The sequence below is a fragment of the Ipomoea nil genome, unplaced genomic scaffold (assembly GCF_001879475.1).
Source record: "Ipomoea nil cultivar Tokyo-kokei standard unplaced genomic scaffold, Asagao_1.1 scaffold1769, whole genome shotgun sequence".
Classification (NCBI taxonomy): Eukaryota; Viridiplantae; Streptophyta; class Magnoliopsida; order Solanales; family Convolvulaceae; genus Ipomoea; species Ipomoea nil.
The window spans coordinates 355,790-380,496 of NW_017618197.1; the positions used below are offsets into that span (position 1 = coordinate 355,790).

Genomic DNA, 24,707 nt, shown 5'->3' on the forward strand with positions numbered 1-24,707 from the left:
ACTGCACCGGTACTAACTCTACCGTCGGGTTCAGAAGGGTTTGAAGTGTATAGCGATGCATCAAAGAAAGGTTTGGGGTGCATTCTAATGCAAAATGGAAGAGTGATCGCGTATGTCTCAAGACAGCTTAAAGAACATGAAGAGCACTACCCCACACATGACTTGGAATTGGCAGCGGTAGTCTTTGCTCTAAAAATCTGGAGGCACTACTTGTATGGAGTATAGTGCAAAATCTTCACAGATCATAAGAGTTTGAAATATATCTTTACTCAGAAAGACTTGAACATGCGCCAAAGGCGTTGGCTAGAGCTCATTAAGGATTATGATTTGGACATTCAGTACCACGAAGGAAAAACAAATGTGGTAGCCGACGCTCTAAGTAGAAAGTCTAAGCACTCCATCAATTCCACCTGGGTTGTGGCCGACGAACTATGTAAGGAATTCCAAAAGATGAACTTGGAGGTTGTGAAACAGGGCGAAGTAGAAACTGAGGTCCGTATGTTCAACTTGAGGATTATACCCACCTTGATAGAAGAGCTAGAAGACGAACAGTTGAAGGATGCCGACTTAGTGAAGGTTAGGAGCGGGTTGGTTGAAGGAAAGCATGGACCCTTTGAGTCATTTGACGATGGAGGCCTAAGATACAAAGGTTGGTGGTGCGTGCCCGTATCTTGTGATCGTTTGAAGTGACAGATTCTTGAGGAAGGACACAACACCCCATATTCGGTGCACCCTGGGGTAACAAGTTGTACAAGGATGTGAAAAAGCTTTACTAATGGCCTAACATGAAGAAAGAAATAGCCGATTTCGTGAGTAGGTGCTTGAACTGTCAGAAAGTCAAGGCCGAGCGATGCAAGTCCAAAGGATTGGTGCAACCTTTGGAGATACCTCAAGGGAAGTGGGACTCCATTTCTATGGATTTCGTGGGTGGATTACCCATGACCCACTCAGGCAAGGACAAGATTTGGGTGATAGTGGATCGTTTAACTAAGACGGCTCGGCTAATCGCTATGAAAGAAACGTGGTCAATGACACAATTAACCAAGGCGTACGTGAGTCAGGTGGTGAAATACCATGGAGTTCCTCGGGATATCGTTTCAGACAGAGATTCAAGGTTCTTGTCCCAATTCTGGAGATCTTTGCAAGCTGCTTTGAGAACGAAGTTGAATTAAAGCACCACTTTCCACACCGCCACGGATGGGAAAACCGAGAGGACCATCCAAACTCTTGAAGACATGTTAAAGGCTTGCATGTTGGACTTCCAAGGCTCGTGGTAAGAGCACTTGGACCTGATTGAGTTCTCTTACAATAACAGTTACCACTCAAGCATTCAAATGGAACCGAAGCCCGTTATGGACAGAAATGCCGAAGCCCGTTATGTTGGGAGAATTTGGTTAATCCGGTGATGTTGGGGCCTCAATATTTGCATGATACCGCAGAGAAGATCAAGTATATCCAAGGTAGAATGAAGATGGCTCAAGATAGACAAAAGTCCTACGCGGACTTAGGAAGAAAACCAGCAGAATTCCTAGTTGGGGAAAAGGTTTGGCTGAAAGTTTCTCCCACCCGGGGAGTGATGAGGTTCGGGAAGAAGGGCAAGCTGAGCCCTAGGTTTATCGGACCTTATGAAATCCTTGAAAGGATAGGAAATCTGGCTTACCGTTTGGCGCTACCGATGGAGTTGGAGCGGGTGCATAACGTGTTTCATGTGTCACAGTTAAAGAAGTATGTGTACGACCCTTCGCATGTGATTCCGCCGGAAGTGGTGCCCCTTGACGGGACCATGTCTTATGAAGAAAGGCCGATTCGGATCTTGGACTCTAAAACAAGATAAACCTGTAGGAAGTCGGTGAAGATGGTAAAAGTATAGTGGTCTCATCATGGAGTGGAAGAAGCAACATGGGAGTCGGAGTGCGCCATGCGTGAGCGTTACCCCGATCTGTTTACCTCAGGTACCGCGAGTTACCCCCCTCCCCCCTTGTGTTTTAGCCGTGTAGATTTAGTGTTGGGAGAATGGTAGCTAGATTTTCAGTTAGATGTTGTGTTTGCTTGGTTAGAGCTTGTTGCCTAAAGCCTTGTTTATCTTTTCCTTCTATTCTTGTCACATTTTGGTCACTTTATCCTTTTTGACGATCTTTGTTGTACCCAAGCTTCGGGGACGAAGCTTATTGTTAGGAGGAGAGGATGTGACACCCCGAAAATCCCATCCTTTAAATAGGATTAATGAAGTAATTAATCCTAAGTTACCCTTGTTAATTCCCTAATCAATTTCCTAAATTGATAGTCGAAGGACCAAAGTTGACCAACTCCTTGGTCAATTGATTTAAGTCAAAGAGTTGTACCTTTAGCCTTGTTGGTTGTACCTAATTCCATGTAGTCTTCCTAAACCTTCCTAGGGAAAGTAAGGGTAAGATGGTCTTTTCTCCTTACTTGGTCTTGAAGCCTTACCCTACCCAAACCTAAAATTCATTCCTCACTTTAGCAAAACAACTTTTCTCTCCCTTCTCTCTAAGAAACTTGGCTTCTCCCCCAAGCCAAGAAAGACACCACCCAATCTTGCAAAGATTCATCCCAAGATCCCACCTTTCTATCTTCCAAGCTTAGGAAAGGGTAAGATCTAAAGTTATTTAGTGTTTTTGGTTAGCTTTAATGTGTCTTTATCTAAGTTTGGTGTTTTCTTGTGGTTTGGCTTGTGTAAGAAGGTTGTGAGGAAGAAGAGCTTCCAATTAGGGCTTAGGAGGGTTGAATGGAAGAAGGTTTTGGTCTACAAAGGTAACACATGCTCTACAAAACCTATTTTATACTTGCTATTGATGATTCTTGACTTCTATTGATGATTCTTGATGATTGTGAGTGATTTGATGCATGATCTTGTGATAATGCATGTTTAGAGCTTGTATCTAGGCTTCTTGAATGTTGTTCTTTGATATATTCTTGGGTTCAAGTCATTTCCTTGTTGTATGTGAGAGTTGGGGTGTTTTGGACTTGAACTTGACCTTGGAGATGAAATTTCCCGAAGGGAATTATTTGTGTTCAAGTGTGTTCCCCGCGAGCGGAACGGCGGGTACCTGTCCACCCGCCGCCCCACCCGCAGGTGGGATGTTGTACCTGGCAGGGGCACCACCGGGTAGGTGACTACCCGTGGTTCCACCCGCGGGGTACAATCCCGGTGATTTGTTGAGTGTTGTTTTCCTGTGGCTCCATTTTTTGGTATGTGATGTTTTGACCTCCTTTTGTTGGATTGTTGAGCTTTTGAGTGTCTTCTTGATGCTTCGTATGTCTAGAACAATGTCCTAAGTATCTATGTTAGGATTTGGTGTCTTGAATCGTGCTTATGCTCCAACTTTGTGATTCGTTGGATTTATGTGAGTCTTTGAGGTTTGTTGGAACCAATTTAGTTTACCCGTTTGATGAGCAGTCTAGATATGTTGTCTTTGATGCTAGTATGCGTTGTTTGTCCATTCGTTTGAGGATTGACAACTTGTGTTGCCAATCGTGTTGATATTGGATGGAAGTCCATTGTTGTTGTTGAGTATTATTTCATGTCTTCCATTGAAACCTCTTGATTGGTGTCTATGATGTGATCTTGTACATTTGATTGTACCTTTTGTTGATGCTAGATTGGGCTATTGATGAGCCCCAATCCTCTTGATGATGACTATGTGTAACTATGAATGAAATTGGTGGTAATACTGTTTGAGCTTTGCTCACGAGATCGGTGGTAATATTGTGTTGTGTAATGGTATCCTCGTGTACTGAGAGATCGGTGGTAATACTATGAGATTGGTGGTAAAGATTGGTGGGGGACAACGGTCCCAGGCGGAATAAGGTTGGACTCAGAAGTACAGGGTGGCACTAGGAGGTAACGGTTGGAACTGAAATAAGGTCGGGGGTAGCCATAAGGTTGGGACAAGGTATAAGGTTGGAACGTGAAACTTGTCATTATGTGATTGTTGTGTTATTGCTTATGAGCATGTCTGTTGAGAACTCTACCATTAAGATGGTAAGTTGTGGTCCTTGTTGAGTATGTTGCTTGTGATTCGTGTTGAGTATGTTGATTGTGGTTCTTGTTGTCTTGTGTATTGTGGTCGTTGGTCTTTGTTGAGAGTGTGGATTGTGTTTCTTGACGTTTCCTTCTTTCGGCTTTGAAATGATATATAATGTATTCCCATGTCTCAAACGGTTTTGAATATATATATATATATATATATATATATTATGTTACTTAACGCGTATTGGTGGGTTACCTGCATTATTCGTTGATCGGGTGTTATCCCTTGTCTTTACAGGCTTTGTTAGATTGAAGAGTGCGCTAGATGTGAACCGTAGTTAGTGTAGCTCTTGTTTTGCCTTAGTATTCTTTTTGGCCTGTGAGCCGTAGACTTTTGACAATGGTTTTAGTTGTAGCTAGCGTGTGCACCTATCTTTTGGTATAGGTGTGGCATAGCACTACCCGAATTATGTTTAGCTTCTGCTTTATTTTATGACTAGTTTTTTTTACGCGCATTGCGCGATTGGGATAATGTCCAATGCGTTTTTTAAAATAAGTACTTTAAAATATATTAAGGCAAGATTATATTGAAATTGTTCATGCATAGATAATTGAAGGTTGAATTTGCATATTTAAATAGGTAATTCTTCTCCCAAAGGTTAAGTCCTCAACCCCAAGGGCCCCCCCACACTCCGACCCGACAGAGCATTGTGGGAAGTTGTAAATCCCGGTGACTCAATGGTTCAGCAGATAGGGCCAAATGCTGGTACGCACAAGGAATCTGCCCACTTTGGACATAATTCACGCATTGCCGCCGCCGAGGTTCAAACCTTGGTCTCTTCTGCCAAATACTACCCACTAAACCATTGAGCTAAGCCCGTGCAGGTTAAATAGGTAATTCTAAGTTTACAAATGCAAGATAATATAGTCAATATTGATTATAATTGTCAATAAAATAATTGTATAGGTATGGTTGAAACCAAATACGGGACATAAGGGAGAACAAATAAAAATTAGGGCATAAAATATGAAATATATACTAATATTGTTTGAGGAGATTCTGACATTAGGATTTGTGGTTAAGTTCTATTAAGACTTTAATATTAGAATTAGATTAATGGTGTAGTTATAATTCTATATTAGACTTTAATATTAGAATTAGACTAACGGTGAATTAACGGAAAAGTTAAATGGATAATCATATAATTAAGGATAAATTAGAAAATATTAATAGAAAAAAATTAAAACCTGAACAATATGAACCATTCATTTGATTTAATAATTTGGCGGTCATTTTTTCTACTCAATGTTAATAATTAAATAAATTCGCTGGTCAAATCCGCTTGTATAATCCGCTAACGTTAACCGCTAAGTGCTGATTGTCAAACAAGGACATTGCGAGGTAGTTCTCACTTCAATTTGTTGTGTGATTTGAATACTCTCTTTGTCACAAAATCTCTCAAGTAGTTAATATGGTTGGCTTTATTAATTATATTTTTTTAATTTTTTTCATGGTATTAATAAAATACTTGGTAAATAAATATATAGCATTATTTTATGTTATAACTTTGATATTTAATTAGAAAAATAGTGCACAAAAAAGATAATAGATAATGTAGTGAATATAATCAATTGATGAATTTGAATGTAAAAATTTTTACATTTGAGAAAAATAAAGACAATATAACTAATGAAAATATTTCTTTTAATTAATTTATTGATAATTAATAATTTGTTTTTCACTGAATAAAGACATTGTAAGGACAATGTAGCGAATATAATCAATTAATAAATTTGAATATAAAGAATTTTTATATTGAAGAAAAATAAAGACAATATAACTAATAAAATTATTTATCTTATTTAATTTATTGATAATGAATATTTTTTTTTTTGAATAAAGACATTGTGAACACATAATTCTAAATTAAAGAAATGCATATGTATTATTTTTTGTTGTAACTACTAAATTATTATTTATATAATTTAATAAGAGTAAAATAGAGTACTAATTATGCCAACTTTGATTGGGATGAGGTTCGAACCTAAGACCTTTTTTTTTTTTTTTTTTTTTTTTTTATTGAAATCAATGAGTAAGTTAACGGTGAACTAACGACAATTCTTGAAATTTTAACGGAATTAGTAACGGTGTGTGGGTATTTTAGGAAATTTTAGTGTAAAATTTAAATCTAATCAATCTTTTAATCAATCTGAGCCATTCATTTGATTAAAATCTGTGACCGCCATTTTTTCTACCCATTATAGGCCTAACTCTCTTGGGCTCTTATTAGTATAGTAGATTAATGATTAGACTGTTTATCTCTTATTTACGTTTTAAATATTGGTAAATTCAGGGGTGTTACACATTTAACATTCTGTTTATATATATATATATATATATATATATATATATATATATATATATATATATATATATATATATATTAACAGAATTTAACAGGAAAATAATAGTATAAGTGGTAATAAGAATATCTAAAAGTAATCAACTGTCAGTAATAATAATAAAAATATTAACGTAAGAAAGAATTATAACATAGAATAAAACGTAATAATTAATTATTGTAATAACATAATAATTTGCTATTTAAATCGCTAAACCCAAATCGGTAAGCTTCCAACATTTCTGCCTTTGTACTCTCCTATTTACACCGATTTTCAATGACAGCTGAACTTCACAGCGAGATTGTTGGTAGTTAACTTCATCCAAGACTCCGGTGAAAATAGGAGATTACAAAGGCAAAAATATGGTCTTCCATGATTAAGCGATATTTTTTTTTTTTGCATCTTATTCTTTTCATCAGATTTCTATTTTCTTTTTAGTAAAATGCATCTTATATTATTTATATACACATGGAAATTTTTTGGTATGGGACAGGGAATGCAATTAATTGTTGGGAATGACGGCCAAAGATTGAAAGGCCAAGTGTGCGGAGGTAAAATTTATATATGTTTTAAAATGATTATTCTATTAAAGTATATACTCTTTTGAGAATTTTAATGTTATTTATTTTTTTAGACAAAGGAAGAAGTGCCAAGAGAGATTGATGCATTGGTACATCAATGCATGTCTTTTAAGGTGGCAACTAGGAAAGAACAATTTCAGAATCTTCATAACGCATTTGTTGTTATGAGGATCAATAGGGACATCAAATTTGTTGAAGATCATGCCCTTGAATTGTTGTCATCCTTAGATAAGGATTTGAGTTCAACGGTGTATATATATATATATATATATATATATACATATACATATATATATGCTTTTAGTCTTTATTTAGGTGTTCAATTTTTTTTGTATGTATCTTTAATTTGTTTTTAGTATTATAATGTAATCACTATGTTATGTAGGTATATTCAATTCCATGTTGTTGTCTTATATGTGTAGTGTTTTTTCCACTTGGTTATGTAAATATGTGAGACCAACTATGATCAATGAATAATATCATAGATACATTGTACATTGCCAGTAATATACATACATGAAATTTTATAGACTCCTTTGAGCCCAAATTACTATCCTCCATATCCAACACCAAATGAAGTTCTTTAACTGTCAAACATAATTATGATATCAGTCTACTAAGTCGTTACATGTATCAGTTAAAGCATAATTAATATTAGCATATATGATATAATGTATTTGTAGATTTCTTACATGCTATTTGTATATGACTATATCTTTTAATGGAATAACCAATGCCTGTGACAACTTCATTTGCTTATTTCAAGAAAAAGTGCTACACTGTCAATTTATATTGTGTGTACTGAGTGGTTTAAAGAATTTGCATCAAATTGTAATGTCATTCTTTGCTTCACATCAGATTGTAATGTCATAACACATGTTATAGCACTAAATGAATGGGAAATTGCATACATATGAGCTCTATGCATTTGAGATGTGTAACCAGCAACTCATAACTCATATCACACTTTAGTCTTGCCTTGGTCGTAAGAAATAAACCTCTGTACAATGCAGAAAATCATGTGTTATGACAAATGCTGTATCACGATTAAGCAACTCATTATGGTCAATAATGCTATAAAAATGTGTGTGCATGACATAAAAACTAGTGTCACATTACATACAATTAATAATGGTAAAAGGCATGATACGATCAAAGCATTTTTTTTTTTTTTTTTTTTTTTTTTGGCGAAACAATAATATTATCCAAGCTTGATCCTAATACCATTAAATTATCAAAACTAAACACATCATTCATTAATACCAGGTGATCTAAAATGACACCTACAATAACAATTAAAATAAACATTAATGATATTTAGATCTTAGGACCATAATTACAGTTAGGAAATAATTTACCTGATTCAAACATCCACATTGATTTAATAATTTATAAGCAAATAATTTACTTACTAAAAAATATTTACATCTTTTTAATTTCTATAAATTTCTTGCTGTGTATATTATATAAATGTTATTACTTAATTTATAAGTAAAGAACCAATTAATAATTATTCTATTATTTTATAAGAAAATCTATACTTCTATACTTACTTATTTATACTATAATTAAAAATAAAATCTTATTTACTTGACTTCTGTCCAAACAATAGTAAATATTATAGCTAAAAAAAAAAAAAAAAGGGGACAGAAATATCTCAAAATAATATTCTACATCATCAATTAAAAATGGAATGAAAATTAGGTAAATTGGATAAAGAAATGAATATTAATAATTGACTGAAAATTAAAAATGGAAAAAATGCAGAAATTAGGTTTATTGGAAAAGGAAATGAATATTAATAATTGACTGAAAATTAAAAAAAATGATCCATAATTGACTAAAATAGAAAAAGAAATGATCAGATCATTGCATTTATTATTTTTTCACAATAATATTACACAGTATAATACATCAAATCACAATTATATCATAAATCTTTCAGAATTTTAAACAATGCAAGAAAAATTTAAAATGAAACGAAATATTTCAATAATAATATTCTACATCATCAATTATGATAGGGATATTGGATATGGGCTAAAGACTTATTGGGCTGACGTGGTCGGGTCGAATGGGTCTAGGGGGTATGGTCAGGGCAGGGTGTTCGGTGGCGGGGTGGTGGCTGACACCGCCCGGCAATGGGCCAGCGCCGACGGCCGGAAGGGATCGCCGGCTAGGGCGCTGGCCCCGGCCAGCGTCGGTGCGCTCGGTGCGCGGGCCCGGCGCCCCCATCGCGGGTGGCGCGGTGGCGTGTGGTCTCCGGTGCCGAGCAAGTGGGCCGCCTGGGGTGCGTGGGATGTGCGGGGGTGTCGGAGGGGTGGTGAACATGCGGACTGGCATACAAAAAAGGGGGGAGTGGCATCGGAGTACGTGGGACATGTGGGTGTCAGGGGGGAGGGAACATGCTATAAATAGGGGCCCTGGATTCCTGGCAAGGGGCAAGACACACACGATAGACACACTAGTCAAGTGGTCTTGGTCTCAGACTCTCAACTATTCCGGTCAGGTTCGATCCTCAGTAGCAGCATTGTTCGCTTAGTATTTGGGCTGCTATTCTGGGTCCGTACCTCGGGCTTTGTACGCATAATTTTGAGCCTAGCGCCCCGGGTAATAATGTTACTCTTTCCTACATATGATATTATAATTGACTAAAAATAAAAAAGAATAATTGCCTGAAAATGAATATGATATAAAGTTACTCTTTCCTACATATGATATTCTAATTGACTAAAAATAAAAAAGAATAATTGCCTGAAAATGAATATGATATTACTAATTGACTTAAAATATAAAAGGAACGCTAATTGACTAATATTCTACCATTATATATTTTCACCCGAGTCACCCATCCTGATAGATTGAAGGTGTTAGCTCTAGACGATGATGCGACAAGATTGTGTTGCTATTACCAATGTCGTCTACAAAGAGGTTTCAATAATGTGTAAATACATTATGTTTTTTAATGACAAAATACTACGGAGTATATATCTAGACAAAAATATATATATCTTCCATACAAATGAATTAAGATAGCAATTCATTCCTATAACTGAGTTGCTAGAGAACGAGCACATTTGCCTAATTTATAAAAAAAAAAAATACTAAACAATGATAAATAAAATCTCCAAAGTTACAGAACCAGCAATTATTTGCTCAAATTCAAGCAATGATAACATCAAAACACATAAATAACCCAAACTATATCTTCAATTGCACTATATAATATTTGATATTTTAATTTAAATAATTATATATCGATCCAAATATTCTTAATATATTACAACAAATTCACTTCGTGCATCGCACGGGCGAAAGTACTTGTAATAATAATAATTATTCTTTCCAAAAGAATAATTATTATTGTTGAAAGAATATTCAGAATAGACAGAGAGTGGAGAGGGAATGCCAAGATCTTCTCATTCATCATCCAGAATTCTTATACAGATGTATCTGTAACACCCCCGATTTTACCAAAATTTAAAAGTTTAATTAACAAGGAAAACAAGCTAACTCATTAATTGATAAGCATCAAGAAGGCGGAAGCTAAATTCATAAACCGGGTAAGTGCTATGCCACACCTATCTCAAACATAGGTGCACAGGCTAAGTCTAAACCAAAACCTCAATAACAAAGTCATAGGAAGTAAGGCACACATGCCATAAGTCAACTAAAGGAATGTAAAGGAGAACTAAACTAGATACAGCCACTAGCGAGCTCTCCAAAGCTACTCAAAACCTGTAAAAGCAATAGGGATAACACCCGTCAGCGAAAGATGCTGGTAACCCACCAATACGCGTTAAGTAACATCAGGGTTGTAAAAATCGGTCTAGGCGCCTCTAGACCGTGGCGATTCCCCCCTAGGCGCCCACCTAGGTTACCGGTCGCCTAGGCGTCCGCCTAGCGCCTAATTCGGTTGATTTGGCCGCCTAGATTCTAAGTTAGTCGAGTTAACTCGTCCATTTCGGTCGAGTTAACCCGATCGACTCGACCTATTTTTTTATTATATATATGTCTGTGTGCGCGCATGTGCATACATATATATAATATGACATATATACACTCGTAGATTAGTTTGATACTTTGAAGTATTTGAGTATTTCATATTTGAGTATTTTAAATTTTTAATATTGTTTTAATGCTTTTTTTTTTTTTGAAAATCATTGTTTTGATGTTATGACTTATGAATTATCATTAATTCATTTATTTAGATGTGTTATTTGATTAAATATTGAAAACAACCTCAATAAAATTGTCAAACTGTAAGTCTACCACTTTTTTTTGGCGCCCGCCTAGTGCCGCCTAGGCACTGCCTAGACCGCCTAGGTGCTAGGCGCTATCCGGGCGCCCGACTAGCGCCTACTGCAACCATGAGTAACATAACATATAGATATCATAAACCATTTGAGATAGAGGAGTACAGTATATATCATTTTAAAACCAACAGAGGGAACATCAAGAGACTCAACATAACACTCTTAACAAAGACCAACCATAAACAACAATAAACAAGTCAATAAGGACAACAAGCAACATACTTAACACTAGACCCAACCTACCATAATCAAGGTAGAGTTCACGATAGACATGCTCATAAGCAATGAATACAACAAATCACAAAATGACAAGTTTCACGTTCCAACCTTATGCCCTGTTCCAACCTTATGGCTACCCCCGGCCTTATATCAGTTCCAACCATTACCTCCTAGTGCCAAACTGTATTTCTGAGTCCAACCTTATTCCGCCTGGGACCGTCGTCCCCCACCAATGTTTACCACCAATCTCATTGTATTACCACCGATCTCTCAGTACACGAGGGTACCATTAAATAACACAATATTACCACCGACCTCGTGAACAAAGCTCAAATAATATTACCACCAATCTCATTCATAGTCACACATAGTCATTATCAAGAGTATTGAGGCTCATCAATAGCGCAATCAAGTATCAACAACGATACACAAGATGTACAAGTTCACATCATAGAATTAAATCAAGAGATTTCAATGAAAGACATGAAACGATACTCAACCACGACAATGGACTTCAATCCAATATCAACATGATTGACAACACAAGTTGCCAATCCGCAATAAGAATGGACAAACAACACATACTAGCATCAACGACATCATTTCTAGCATGCTCATCAAACGGGTAAACCAAAACGGTTCCAACAAACCTCAAAGACTCACATTAATCCAACGATTCACAAAGTTGGATCATAAGCACGATTCAAGACACCAAATCCTAACATATATACTTAGGACATCGTTCTAGACATACGAAACATCAAGGAGACACACAAAAGATCAACAATTCAACAAACGAAGGCCAATACATCACATACCAAAGGGTGGAACCACGGGGAAACAACCGCCCGTCACACCCCATACATGTTCCCAGCAGGTGGAACCACGGGTGGGTCCCTACCCGCGGCTCTGCCCGCCGGGGACAACCTCTCCACCCACGGCCGGGTGGGGCCGCGGGTGGACAGCCACCCGCGGGGAACGTCCCTGTACACCAAAATTCCCTTCGGGGAAATTCGTCAACAAAACCATGTCCAAGTCCAAAATACCTCAAATCTCAGGTTCAACAAGGAAATGACTCCAACACAAAAATAGCTCAAAGAATAGCATTTAAGAATCCTAGATACAAGCTCTAAACATGCATAAACACAAGATTATGCATCAAATCTCACATTAACACCAATAATCATCAATAGAAGTCAAGAATCATCAATAGCAAGTAGAAAATAGGTTTAGTATAGCATGGGTTATCTTTGTAGACCAAAAGACTTCTTTCTTTACCCTCCTAAGCTTCTCCTTGAAGCTCCTCTTCAACCAAATCTTCTTACACAACCAAAACCACAAGGAAAACACTAATCTTAGATAAAGGCTAGGTAAAGCTAATTAAAAACACCAACTAATCCTAGATCTTACCCTTCCTTAAGCTTAGGAGATGGAAAGGTGGAATCATGGAATGATCCCTAGCAAGGATGGAGGAAATTCTTCTTAGTTTGGAGAATAAGCCAAGTTCTTCTTAGAGAGAAGGTAGAGAAAGGTTTTCTTGCCAGAGTGGAGAAATGAGGTCTAGGCTTGATAGGGTAAGGCTTCAAGGCCAAACAAGTGTGAAAAGGCTATAATGCCCTTACTTTCTCTAGAGAAACTTAGGAAGACCCCAAAGTAGTGTTGCAAAAATCGTGCCTAGACGCCGATTAAATCGACGCCTAGGCGCTAGGCGCTAGGAGGCCGCCGCGAGGAATGGCCTCGGCGGCCTCCTCCGTGGCTGGCCGCCTAGGAGGTCTAGGCGGCCGCCTAGACCGCCTAACCGGCCGGTTCGGCGATTTTTTTTTTTTTTTTTTTTTTTTTTGAAAATGTCGGAAAAGTTTCGGAATGCATAACTTTTGACTCGGTTGTCCGATTTGGACAATTTTTTTTCAAATCGCGTATTTTTTTGAGATCTATACCAAAGGCGATTTGGTCCACTAATTTCTCAAAAAAATGCTTCTTTAGCTCTTAATTTTAGTTTTTTATGTATTTAGATGGTTTAAACAATCTTTTGAACAATTTTACAACCACTCTTGTAAATAGTTTCTAAGAAATAACTATGGAAACCTTATGTTTTAGTACTAAATTTTTAATTTTAAATTTTTTTAATTAAAAAAATAAAAAATAAATAAATAAAATAAAAAATCGGCGCCGATTAATCGACGCCTAGGCGCTAGGCGCCCCCTTGGCGCCTAGGGGGCGCCTAACGTTTTTTGCAACATTGCCCCAAAGAGTTAGGTACAACCATCAAAGCTAAAGGTACCACTTTTTGACTTAAATTAGTTGACCAAGGAGTTAGTCAATTTAAGTCCTCCGACTATCAATTTGGAAAATGGATAAGAAAGTCCACAAGGATGACTTAGGATTAATTATTCAATTAATCTTATTTAAAGGATTTTCGGGGTATCACAATATCACTATATAAAAGGTAATTATGATTATGAATACATATAAGAGGTAGAAACTATATGAGTTACAACTACTACCATGTAGATAATAATGTCCACAATAATCATATTTATAACACTCCCCCTTAGACATTATTTGACATGATCCTGCCTCGTAAAAACTTGCTAGGAAAACCCTGTGGGAAAAACCTAGACAAAAAGAGTATATATGTATTCATGCCTCGTTAAAAAATTCACTAGGAAAACCACGTGGGAAAAACCTAGTTGAAGAAAAGAGTACATGATATTTGTAAGGAAATATATTGTACTGATTACCTCATTAAAACCCTTAACTTAAGAAAACCCTTGAAAAACTTAGCTAAGGGAAAAAGAGTACAACTAGTCAACTATAAGCCTTCAGGGCACAATCGGCATAATCTCTAGGATTTTGTGGTTTTTCTACTTAAGCAATAATTTTGCAACTTTTTCCCATTACATTACTATATCATACTCATGCCTCGTTAAAATCTCACTTAGAAAAACCCAGTGGAAAAAATTAGTTGAGGAAAAGAGTGCATGATGTATGTGTATTCTTGTTCTAGATTAGCTGCCTCATTAAAAACGTTAGATTTAAGGAAAAACCCCCGCGGGGAAAAACTTAACTAAGAAAAAAGAGTACAGTCGTTAGTCGTCAAGACCCAATCTTCAGGATTGTAAAATGATACTCCCCCTCAAGAAGACAATCTTCAAATATAATCCACACATAAAATATATATCCAAAATTGTAGAAATGGATTAGTCATCTTCTAGATTATCACTAGAGTGAATATATTGCACAATAATTTTGTGACTCTTCTAGATCTCGTATTGGTTGAATTTTGACGCTATATATACTTTGTCAAATATTCTTTAACATACTCATATATCATTTGTGCAACTCAAGTGTTATTGTCCTCATTTGGGACATTGGGGGTAGGGGTGTTAGCGAATAGAGCTTTCAGCAAACTACTCGTGTTCGTGTTCGGTAAGCGTTCGTTTATATTCGTTTGTTAAGGTAAACGAACATTAACAAACAAAATTTAGAGCTCGGTTAATAAACGAACAAAGCTTGAACAGTTGTAAGCTCGTTTGCTAAGAGATCGTGAACAAGCTCGTTTGTGTTCATTTAATAATGTTTGTAAAAAAGCTCGTTTAATAATGTTTGTAAAAAAGCTCGTTTGTGTTCGCTTAATAATGTTCGTGAACATGTTCACAAACATATATATTATATTATATTAGTTTTGTAGTTGTGTTGTTTGTTTGATTATTGTTCGTGAATGTAGATTATTTATTGTTCACGAACGAATTGTGATCATGAACATGCGCAGGTGTTTGTTTATTAAGTGTTCATGAACATAAATGAATATGTTCGTGAACGTGCCTATTAATGAACATGTTTGTGAACGTGTTTGTTAACGTTGACGAACACATATGCGAACATGTTCACGAACGTTAACAAACACGTTCGTGAACATGTTCGTTAACGTTAACGAACATGTTAGTTAACATTAACGAACATGTTCGTGAACATGTTCGCGAACGTTAACGAACACTAACAAACGCTTAACAAACGAACACGAACAGGATTTTCAAAAACCTTAACAAACGAACACGAACACTACAAATTCCTTAACAAACGAACACGAACAACCTCCATTCGTTTATGTTCAGTTCGTTAACAACCCTAATTGGGGGTAATTCAATGTTTAACCAGTTTGGAATTTTGGCATCACGGGGATCAAACATATATAATAGCCAATACCCAAACAGCCTATCAAAACCATACATTTGTTTCTCATATAAATGCTAAACTCTTTTGTAACTCAGAGAATATATTAAACATTATTTCAATATTTCATTGTAGAAGGAGTCCTAGATGTTGCTAGCAATTTTATCGCAAATATCATGTCTATTACGATTATGGAACTTCTAGTTCTAAGAGGTGCTCCAATGACAAATGAAGTAAAGGACTGTTAAGGTATCCTTACCGAGTCTAAAATGTTCCTTATCTACTTCAAGAGATTATTAGGCAACCTATAGTTTGATAAAACCATGATACTTAACCATATAGACAGGTGAAAAATAGGCTAACTGGTGTATAAAATTCATTCAAAGGAAAACTCGACCTTCAAGTTGAGATAATACTTAGCTTTCACAAGCTTTTTATTTCAAAATCTCCGTCTTTAGATATGGGTTGACATCATCAAGCTCTTTATATATTTCAGTTATGTTTACACCATCAATATTGACTAGGATAATGAATAATAAATAAGTTCATTATCAACCCTTTATCGAGCACATAATGGTACATATTATTCCTTCTTAATGAGGATAATAACTCCATTCACAACTCTTTATAGAGTACATAATGACACATAAATACATATTCCTTCTTCGAGAGGAAAATCTCAACCAATTATTAATTATTTCAGGTCATGTAAAAACCTTATTATTTTAATGTTGCGGCTTTCACTTTTTCTCATTTTGAGAACTTAAAATCCTTCGGGGACTTTTGAAATCAATATTAGTTGCATATCTAAGATTATTATTCTGCCAATAATATTATGTAGTGGAACTTAATGCCATTTTCCGTGAAAGAGTATTTTTTTATTAGAATCAATCAAGGGTATCTGCGTGAACTCATAGGCTACAAACTCGCTTTATATCATATTACATCATTATTCTTATTTCTCTTTCGTACACATACCCATTTGTAACCTTCGGGGTTAACACACAATGGTGTATTATTATAAAGAGAATATATATTTTAGCGAGTCGAGCTATGCCTTAGTTACACCTTTATACGTTAAATAGTCATGGCACTTCCGGTGCCTAACTTTGGATCCAGATTATCATATAACGGAGCAATTTGTAAGGCAATTGTGTTGTCGACAACTATAATACTTTCATAAATCTCTCCCATATTTTTAACTGTTCATGGCAATATTTAAGTCAACCAGATTCTAAACATTTCCCATAACTATTCAGATCACATCTGCTTGTCCCGCAACCCTAGTATTATGTTTGTTTGGTGCACATATGAATTGACTAGGATTTCTCGTCATCTGGACGAGCGTCTCCAGAACTAAATTATTCAAGCTTTTCCAAGATTGACAATGTTTATTTACTAGATCTAGGTATTATGATTCTTATCTCTTTTCACCAATAGATCTTCTACACTTCTAGTGTCAAGGAGTATCGGTAGATATATTTGGTCCAAGTTGGGGAAGGTATATGAACCTAGTCACTCTTTTGTGATCACTGTGATCAATAGATATGTTTGGCAGATTATTTGCTAAAGTCGCAAATATATAGACTGTCTTTTGAACTTCTAGTTCAGTCTAACTAGTACATGGATTTTTAATAATGAAGATGTTTTCATTCTACGAAATTTCTTGGCATTCCATTAAAAGTTAGTCTATTATCCCCCCCCCCCCCCCGCCCCCCCCCCCCCCCTTTAATGTCGATAAACAATCTTCATTAAGTATGCAATCAATGTATCTATTGATCCCCTATAATGGGCTCTATGTATTTAAACAACAGACGGAGATTTATAGCCCACAGAGATACACTGAGGTGGTGATACAATGAAATGAACTGCATACTAAGAATTGAAACGCAGATTGTGAAATGTTCAATTCTACCACGTACTATGTGTATGTGAGAATAATTACGATATGCAGTGAGTCAAATTTGAACTAATACAAATATCCCAAAAGAAGATAATTTGGTAATTTCTCTTTCACACTGCTTTATAATTTACTCATATACGAGTAAGAAATACAAATATTTGACTCATTATGTTTGCCCTAAGTGACCCAATTGTTCATGCCATAATTAAAAAAAGAAAAATTGGGTCTTAGAAATTTTAAAAGAATCACAACATATAAGTACTCAAAAGTATATGCAATCATATATGTCCAAGCATACATATTAATTAAATGAAATTATACGAGTACACAACCATCTTAAGTAGGTTAAACGCCAAATAGATGTATAGATGATGAGACCATCCAGGATCTCAAACATTCATTTTATAAACATATGAGAAGTCATCGTCATCAAATATATATAACTAATTTGCTTCAGGCAAATTATTATGACGTAATTTACTTCTAGCTTTCAAACACATAGCATTTTGAATAACTATATCATGTATTACGTTGTAACATGATCATAAAATATTTTGGATTGAATGGAATAGCACTGAAGATAGAAATTTAAAACTTTTCACGAGTCATTGGTCATCCAAAAATCAATCTCATTAGAGGTCTTCCAGACCTTTATTAAAAGGAGTCTGACCAGGCACATTACTAAGTAGGAAAATCATAGAACTCATGGAGTATATTTATGTACACAAAAATTAAGTTTTTTGATGTCTTTAAAAAAAACAATGACATTCAAAATACTTATTATAATCTGGTCATGTACTATTACAAGAGTACAAAGTGACCATCACATATGACAATGAGGCTCACACTATTTTACAATAATTTTAGTTATGTACTTCTACTGGAGTACAACGGGTTCATGCACCATCCGAGAGGTACTATCCGGAAAGTAAAACCCGTCCAGAAAATTAAACATAGAGAAGTAAACTTCAAGAAGTAAATTCTGAATTGTCAAATGACCCACGAGAATATATTAACTGCTCAGATCATGCATTCTATGCATTAATGGATTGTAATAATTTATTGATCGTAGGCCCGTAGCTATCCTTCACGGATTAACTTAGGCTCTATAAATCTTTTCCGATCAAATATTCATAACCAAAAGGTGACAAATAAAAATTAGTGCTCTTAGTGTTTACCTTCTGGGCAAAACTATATTAAAAATTAGGCACTATCATCTTGTTTGGATATTCATATTTGAGATTTATTTCAATATCCGAGACTCATGTAAATATATTTCTAAAATAAAGACTAGCACCATAAATAAGCTTAAACTTGGACAAATAATCAATTGACTTCTAAATAAATACCAAGTCAATTTTCATTAAGAGATTGTCCTAGTGCTGTTATATTCTAATTAGTGGTATGACTTGTCGTCTTCTGGGCAATGCTATGTCTAAAAATTGAAGCTATAATCTCTCTTAAAACGTAGGGTGTGAGTTATACCACAACATTCAGGCTCATATCATATAATTGTTATAACAAGAACAAGTTAAGGTTTAGCAACAACAGGTGCAACCTCACAAAACCATATTTCTAGTGGCCTATAGCAAATAATTAATTGCTAACAAGAGAAATAACAAATTCTCTTATATGAGCCTAATCAAGAGATTATATGCCAAATTTTGTCAAATAAGGGGAAGCATATTCAATATGTGATATAATTATCCCTTATGTCTTGGACACAAAAAAAACTCAATTGAGTCATGCACATCCATTTTAAATAAAGAGTATCATGTTTGGTACACACAAGACATGACATGACAAGAGATATTCTATTAATTCATAAATTAGAAAATAAAATGAGAGAAGTACCGTGTGCCGAAGGATAACGAGCACATGTTTGCTGCCGGGCCCATTCATTCCTATTTCGAGGAGTAAAAAATAACACTTTTCCAAGAAAGCTCTCATTTTTTTCTCATAGTTTCATACAAGCATCAAAACAACACAAAATAGCAAGATATACAAACTAAACTGAAACTGACAGCAAATTTCAGAATTTTGACCTGGATTGCAGGATTTTTTGGGGGAAAACGGTAACTCATTTTGACACAAAATTTACCAGATAAGAAGTACATCGAGTCTAGATTGTGCACAAAAAATTTCAAGCCAATCCAAGGTATAGAAGTATTTTTCTCAAAATATTTCCTAACACTGCGCCAAACAGAAAAATAACTGGCAGCACACTACAAAAACTTTACAAAATTTTTCTGGAACAACCAAGCATATTTTTAACAAAATCTTTTTATAGACATAAAATACCACAAGTCTAGGTTATCCAAAACAAATGCCAAAAGGAGTTCAATAAGTATTTTTCATGAATTTATTTATCAAATTGTGCCGATCAAAATTTTTATGAAAAAAACAACAAATAGCTGAGATGTTAATTGAGTTAGAACGAAGTGAACCAACAACTTATGTGAGATAAAGCACTAACTCTTCAAGCAATCTAGCTTGGGTCATCAACAAGAAACCACGTGGTTTTATCCATGTATGCCACAAAGAAGGTGAAAACAATGTCAATTGCAAAGAAGCCCATTCACAATGTTGCCATTGAGAGAAGCCATATGTTTTTTCCAGAAAATCAAAGCCCAAGAAAAAAAATATTCATGCTCATACATATTACTAATAAATTGTCACATAATTATATGTGTGCATATTCTCATGCTTTATAAAATATATTTGTGAACATAAATATCAATGTGTGATTTTATGGCAGAATATATGCACATATATGTATGGTATATTTAAGTATCAAAGATGTAGAATACTTAGGGGTCGTTTACTAACTTGGAAAAATGGAGGATTTTCCAGAAAAATAGAAAAATTGAGAATGGGAAAAATAAAAATTGGAGAAGTTGTTTACTAAATTTATGCTTCCAAATGCTTATTCCACCTCCATTCTCCAACTTTGTATATGTTTTTGGAGAGAAGAAAAACCACATTCTCCAAATGGAGATATGGAATAACATGTGTGAACAGTGGTGTTTAAAGAAATCATTGGTTTGAACCCAGCTGAATATAATTTTTGCTTCCCCTTCTTCTAGGTTTAGTCCTTCTTTTATTTTTTTCCCCATTGCACAGCAGCTTCAACAGTCCGGTCTTCCCCCTTTATTTTTTCCCCATCGTGCAGCAGCTTCTACAGTCCGTCTTCCTCATCGCGGTCTCCAGGCTTCAACATCACCTCACCTCCAGTCTTCCCCACCGCCTCACCTCTTTCTTGCTTTTCTTTTCCCCACGTCTCCAACCTTCTTTCTTCGCGTACAACAAAGTGGAGCATAGCAACAGTCTGTCAAGCCGCACAATCACTCCGGTGACTCTACATTCTACGGTGAACCTTGGCAACTCAACACGGACTCTCCAAAATCTTCCATAGGATCTTGTCCAAGTCCACAAGTAATTGTCAAAACCTATTTTATTTCTTTTGATGAATGATATCTATTTTTCTTTTACTATTATAATTGATAATTGATAAATGTTTCAGTAGAATCTCAATTGTAGAACCACATTTAACAGAATACCAATTTAAAATGAGATTTTGAACGTTAACCCTCATTTGAGGTTCAAATTGCAGAACCTCAAAATGAGGTTCGACATTCAGAACCTCATTTAGAGGTTCAGCAGAACCTCATTTTGAGGTTCTGGTTATAGATGTTGGAACCGTTGGTAGAAAAAACAAATAATAATAAAAAATAAGATTATTATTTTCTGGAAAATAAGGGAAGGAAAGATGGAGAAATTTGGCTCGTGTTTGGTGCTGGGTTTTTGCAATAGTCAAGCGATCACTCTTTCCTTAAAATCTTATTTGCCACCTCCCAAAGATGCTAGGAGTGTTGTGGCCTAGGCTTCCCAGGATAAAACTTGCTATTATTCAATGTTTGAGCATTCAAACAAAGAATCCGGCGAGCAAGACAAGGTTATGAAAACAGTATGGCTAAAGAAGGAGTAGAAGCAGAGAGGTTTTGAGGCTAAAAAGATGAACTTTCGTGTTCCAATTTTCTGTGTGTAAAGACTCTACTGCCCAACTCCTCTTTATATAGGAGTGGAGGATTTAAATAGCTTTTATTAGGCACTTAAGGGCACCCCTCCACCTTCCTGTAATAGCAATCATTAGCATGGTCTTCAATTCAAAAATTAAAAATTGGAATTAACTCAAAAAATTAATTCGGTAATAGCAGAATTGAACACCCAACGGTCACAGAACAGGACAGGTTCGTTCAGGAAATTGGAAAAATTGGTCCGTTTGGCATAACTTAGCCCGCCAATTTCCGGACGACATTCGTGCCCGCAGGTGCCGGCGCACACGAGCTCAGGCTTGAATCAAGCCTTTCGTTCTCGATTCTAGTTGGAATCAAGCCTCTTCGTCTCACTATGAAGAATCCGAATTCACTTTGACCCGACCCAAATTGGAAGTGGACCCCACTGATAATTGTACCACAAAATAACCACTTAACATGCCATTTTAAGCTATTTTTCCAACAATAAAACCTCAAAATGAGGTTTTAATTTTAGAACCTCATTTTGAGGTTCCAGCAGACCCTCATTTTGAGGTTCTGGTTATAGAACCTCAAAATGAGGTTATGATTTTAGAACCTCATTTTGAGGTTCTACAACCAGAACCAATGAGGTTCTGGTTATAGAACCTCAATGAGGTTCTGATTTTAGAACCTCATTTTGAGGTTCAAGCAGATCCTCATTTTGAGGTTTTAATTATAGAACCTCAAAATGAGGTTCTTATTGTAGAACCTTAAATTAATGTTTTACAGTTTTAATTGCAGAGAAGAAAGTTTGTAATTAGAATTTCAAACTGTTTTGTATGTTTAATTTTTTATGAATATTTGTTGAAAAGTTAATGAAAATTGTAGATGAGTAATTTACGGAATATTTGTTGAAAAGTTAATGAAAATTATTATTATTGTTGTTATTATTGTTAATATTATTACAATCTTTATTGTAGAAATGTATAGGCGCCATTGATGGAACACATGTGGCAGCTTGGGCACCCACATCAAAAAAAAAGATGTATCATGGTCGAAAGGGCTCAATGGTGACCCAAAATGTCATGACCGTTTGTTCACATGACATGATGCTTACTTACATACACTCAGGATGGGAGGGAAGTGCCAATGATTCCCGCATATTTTTAGATGCAATTACAAAATCTGAACATGGATTTCCTATGCCTTCCCAAGGTATGATATTGTTTTCTTCTTTTTTTTTTTAAAAAAAAAAATAAGTAAATTAGTTTGTTGAAAATTATAAATACGTTATTAATTATGTACATAACATTTATATAGGTTATTACTATGTCGTCGATGCCGGTTATCCAAATACACCTGGGTTTTTGGCACCTTATCGTGGGGAGAGCTATCACTTAAATGAATTCCGTGGACGAGGACGAATACGGAATAAGCAAGCTCTATTCAACTATCAACACTCGTCCTTGCGAAATGTCATAGAGAGGTGTTTTGGATTACTAAAAGCGAGGTTCCCAATTCTTTATACATTCACGGTTACCCGTTGCGAAGGCAAGTCCAAATTCCTATTGCCTGTTGTGCAATGCACAATTTTATACGGATGCATGACGCTATGGATCAATTATTTACAAAATATGAAAGTGAAGACATGGAAATGCCTAGTAGTAGTGGAAGTAGTGGTGGAAATGATCTCATAGAATTAGATATGTCTCAACAACATGTTATGCATGAAGTTCGAGAAAAAATAGCAAATGCTATATGGAAGGATTGTAATCAATGTTGTTCTTGTTTTGTAGCTAAACTATGTGTAATGATTGAAATAATTATAATTTATTTAGTAATATACTTTTATTAACTTTTATTAGTTTTACACATTTAGTATTAATTTATTGAATTTTTTATTTAAAAATTGAATTTGTAAAATGAAATTTAAAAATTTGGAGAAATAGAAAACTGGAGAATGGAAAACTGGAGAAATGGAGAAGGAAAACTGGAGAAATGGATAAATGAAAAATTGGAAATAGAAAAACAGAGAAACGAAGTAAACGACTCCTTATCTTTTGTATGGCAAGTTCGAGTCCCTCTTCCTCCAAGGTTCCGCAGTTTGTCATCATTTGAAGCTCCGAAACCCAGTTGCACGAAGCAGCCAGTCAACGACGCGGGTCAACGGTAGAAGAATGTGTCGATCCACAAAGTCTGGGAGAGCGACGACGGGGGCGTTTGCCAGAGAATCGGAGGAGTCCGGCGAGGTGGACATGGGCGGGAGGTATACCCAGGTGGCCTGTTTCACGAGGCGGTTACGGATAAGGATCTCGGATCCGTGGTGAGATCCCGGCGTCATGGGCCTCGGGGAATACTCCATGGTTGCAGATCAAAACATCAAGCGACCAAGAATTCATCATGGCTTTGGTACTAAAACTTGCGAATATTTTAGATGGAGATGATATTGGACATGGAGCGATTGGTGGGATGAGGTAGAGCAAAGTACCCATAACATGTTGAATAAGAGTTAATACCTTCAATGGTTCTCCGAGTATTAGCCATATATACCAGCTATGGTCATCCGACTTTTAAACCACCACGAGACGTCTCCAAGTTTTAAAAAGTTACTATCCATGATCCTTTATATTTTCTGTCAGGAATAAGGTTCAAATTGGCCACTGAACGTAACCTGAAAATGCAATTAGGCCACTGAACGAACAAAAAGTGCAATTAGGCCACTGAACACTCCAAAAACGTGCAATTAGGCCACTGAACTCTCCAAACGTATGCAATTTCACCGGATAGCAGGTTACCATCAATTTTAGTAGGTTACATGCTTACGTGGCAGCTGAGTTGGCATTTTTAATAATTTTTAAATAATTTTTAATAATTAATTTTAATAATAAATTTTATAAAAAATTGAAAAAAAATTAAAATAGTCGTTTTTTATTTTTTAAAAATTTTTTTAAATAAACATTTATTATTAAAATTTATTAAAAATGATTTAAAATTTATTAAAAATGCCAACTCAGCTGCCACGTAAGCAGATAACCTGCTAAAATTGAGGGTAACCTGCTATCAGGTGAAATTGCACATTTTTGGAGTGTTCAGTGGCCTAATTGC

At 35.6% G+C, this 24,707-nt stretch overlaps 1 protein-coding gene across 1 annotated transcript; it reads left to right on the forward strand.

Moving 5' to 3' along the window:
- Window positions 1–785: 785 nt before the first annotated feature.
- Window positions 786–1,834, forward strand: LOC109192134. Its single transcript, XM_019342727.1, has 2 exons — window positions 786–1,061; window positions 1,316–1,834. The coding sequence occupies exons 1-2, from the start codon at window positions 786–788 to the stop codon at window positions 1,832–1,834; spliced, it is 795 nt and encodes a 264-aa protein (XP_019198272.1).
- Window positions 1,835–24,707: the final 22,873 nt, after the last annotated feature.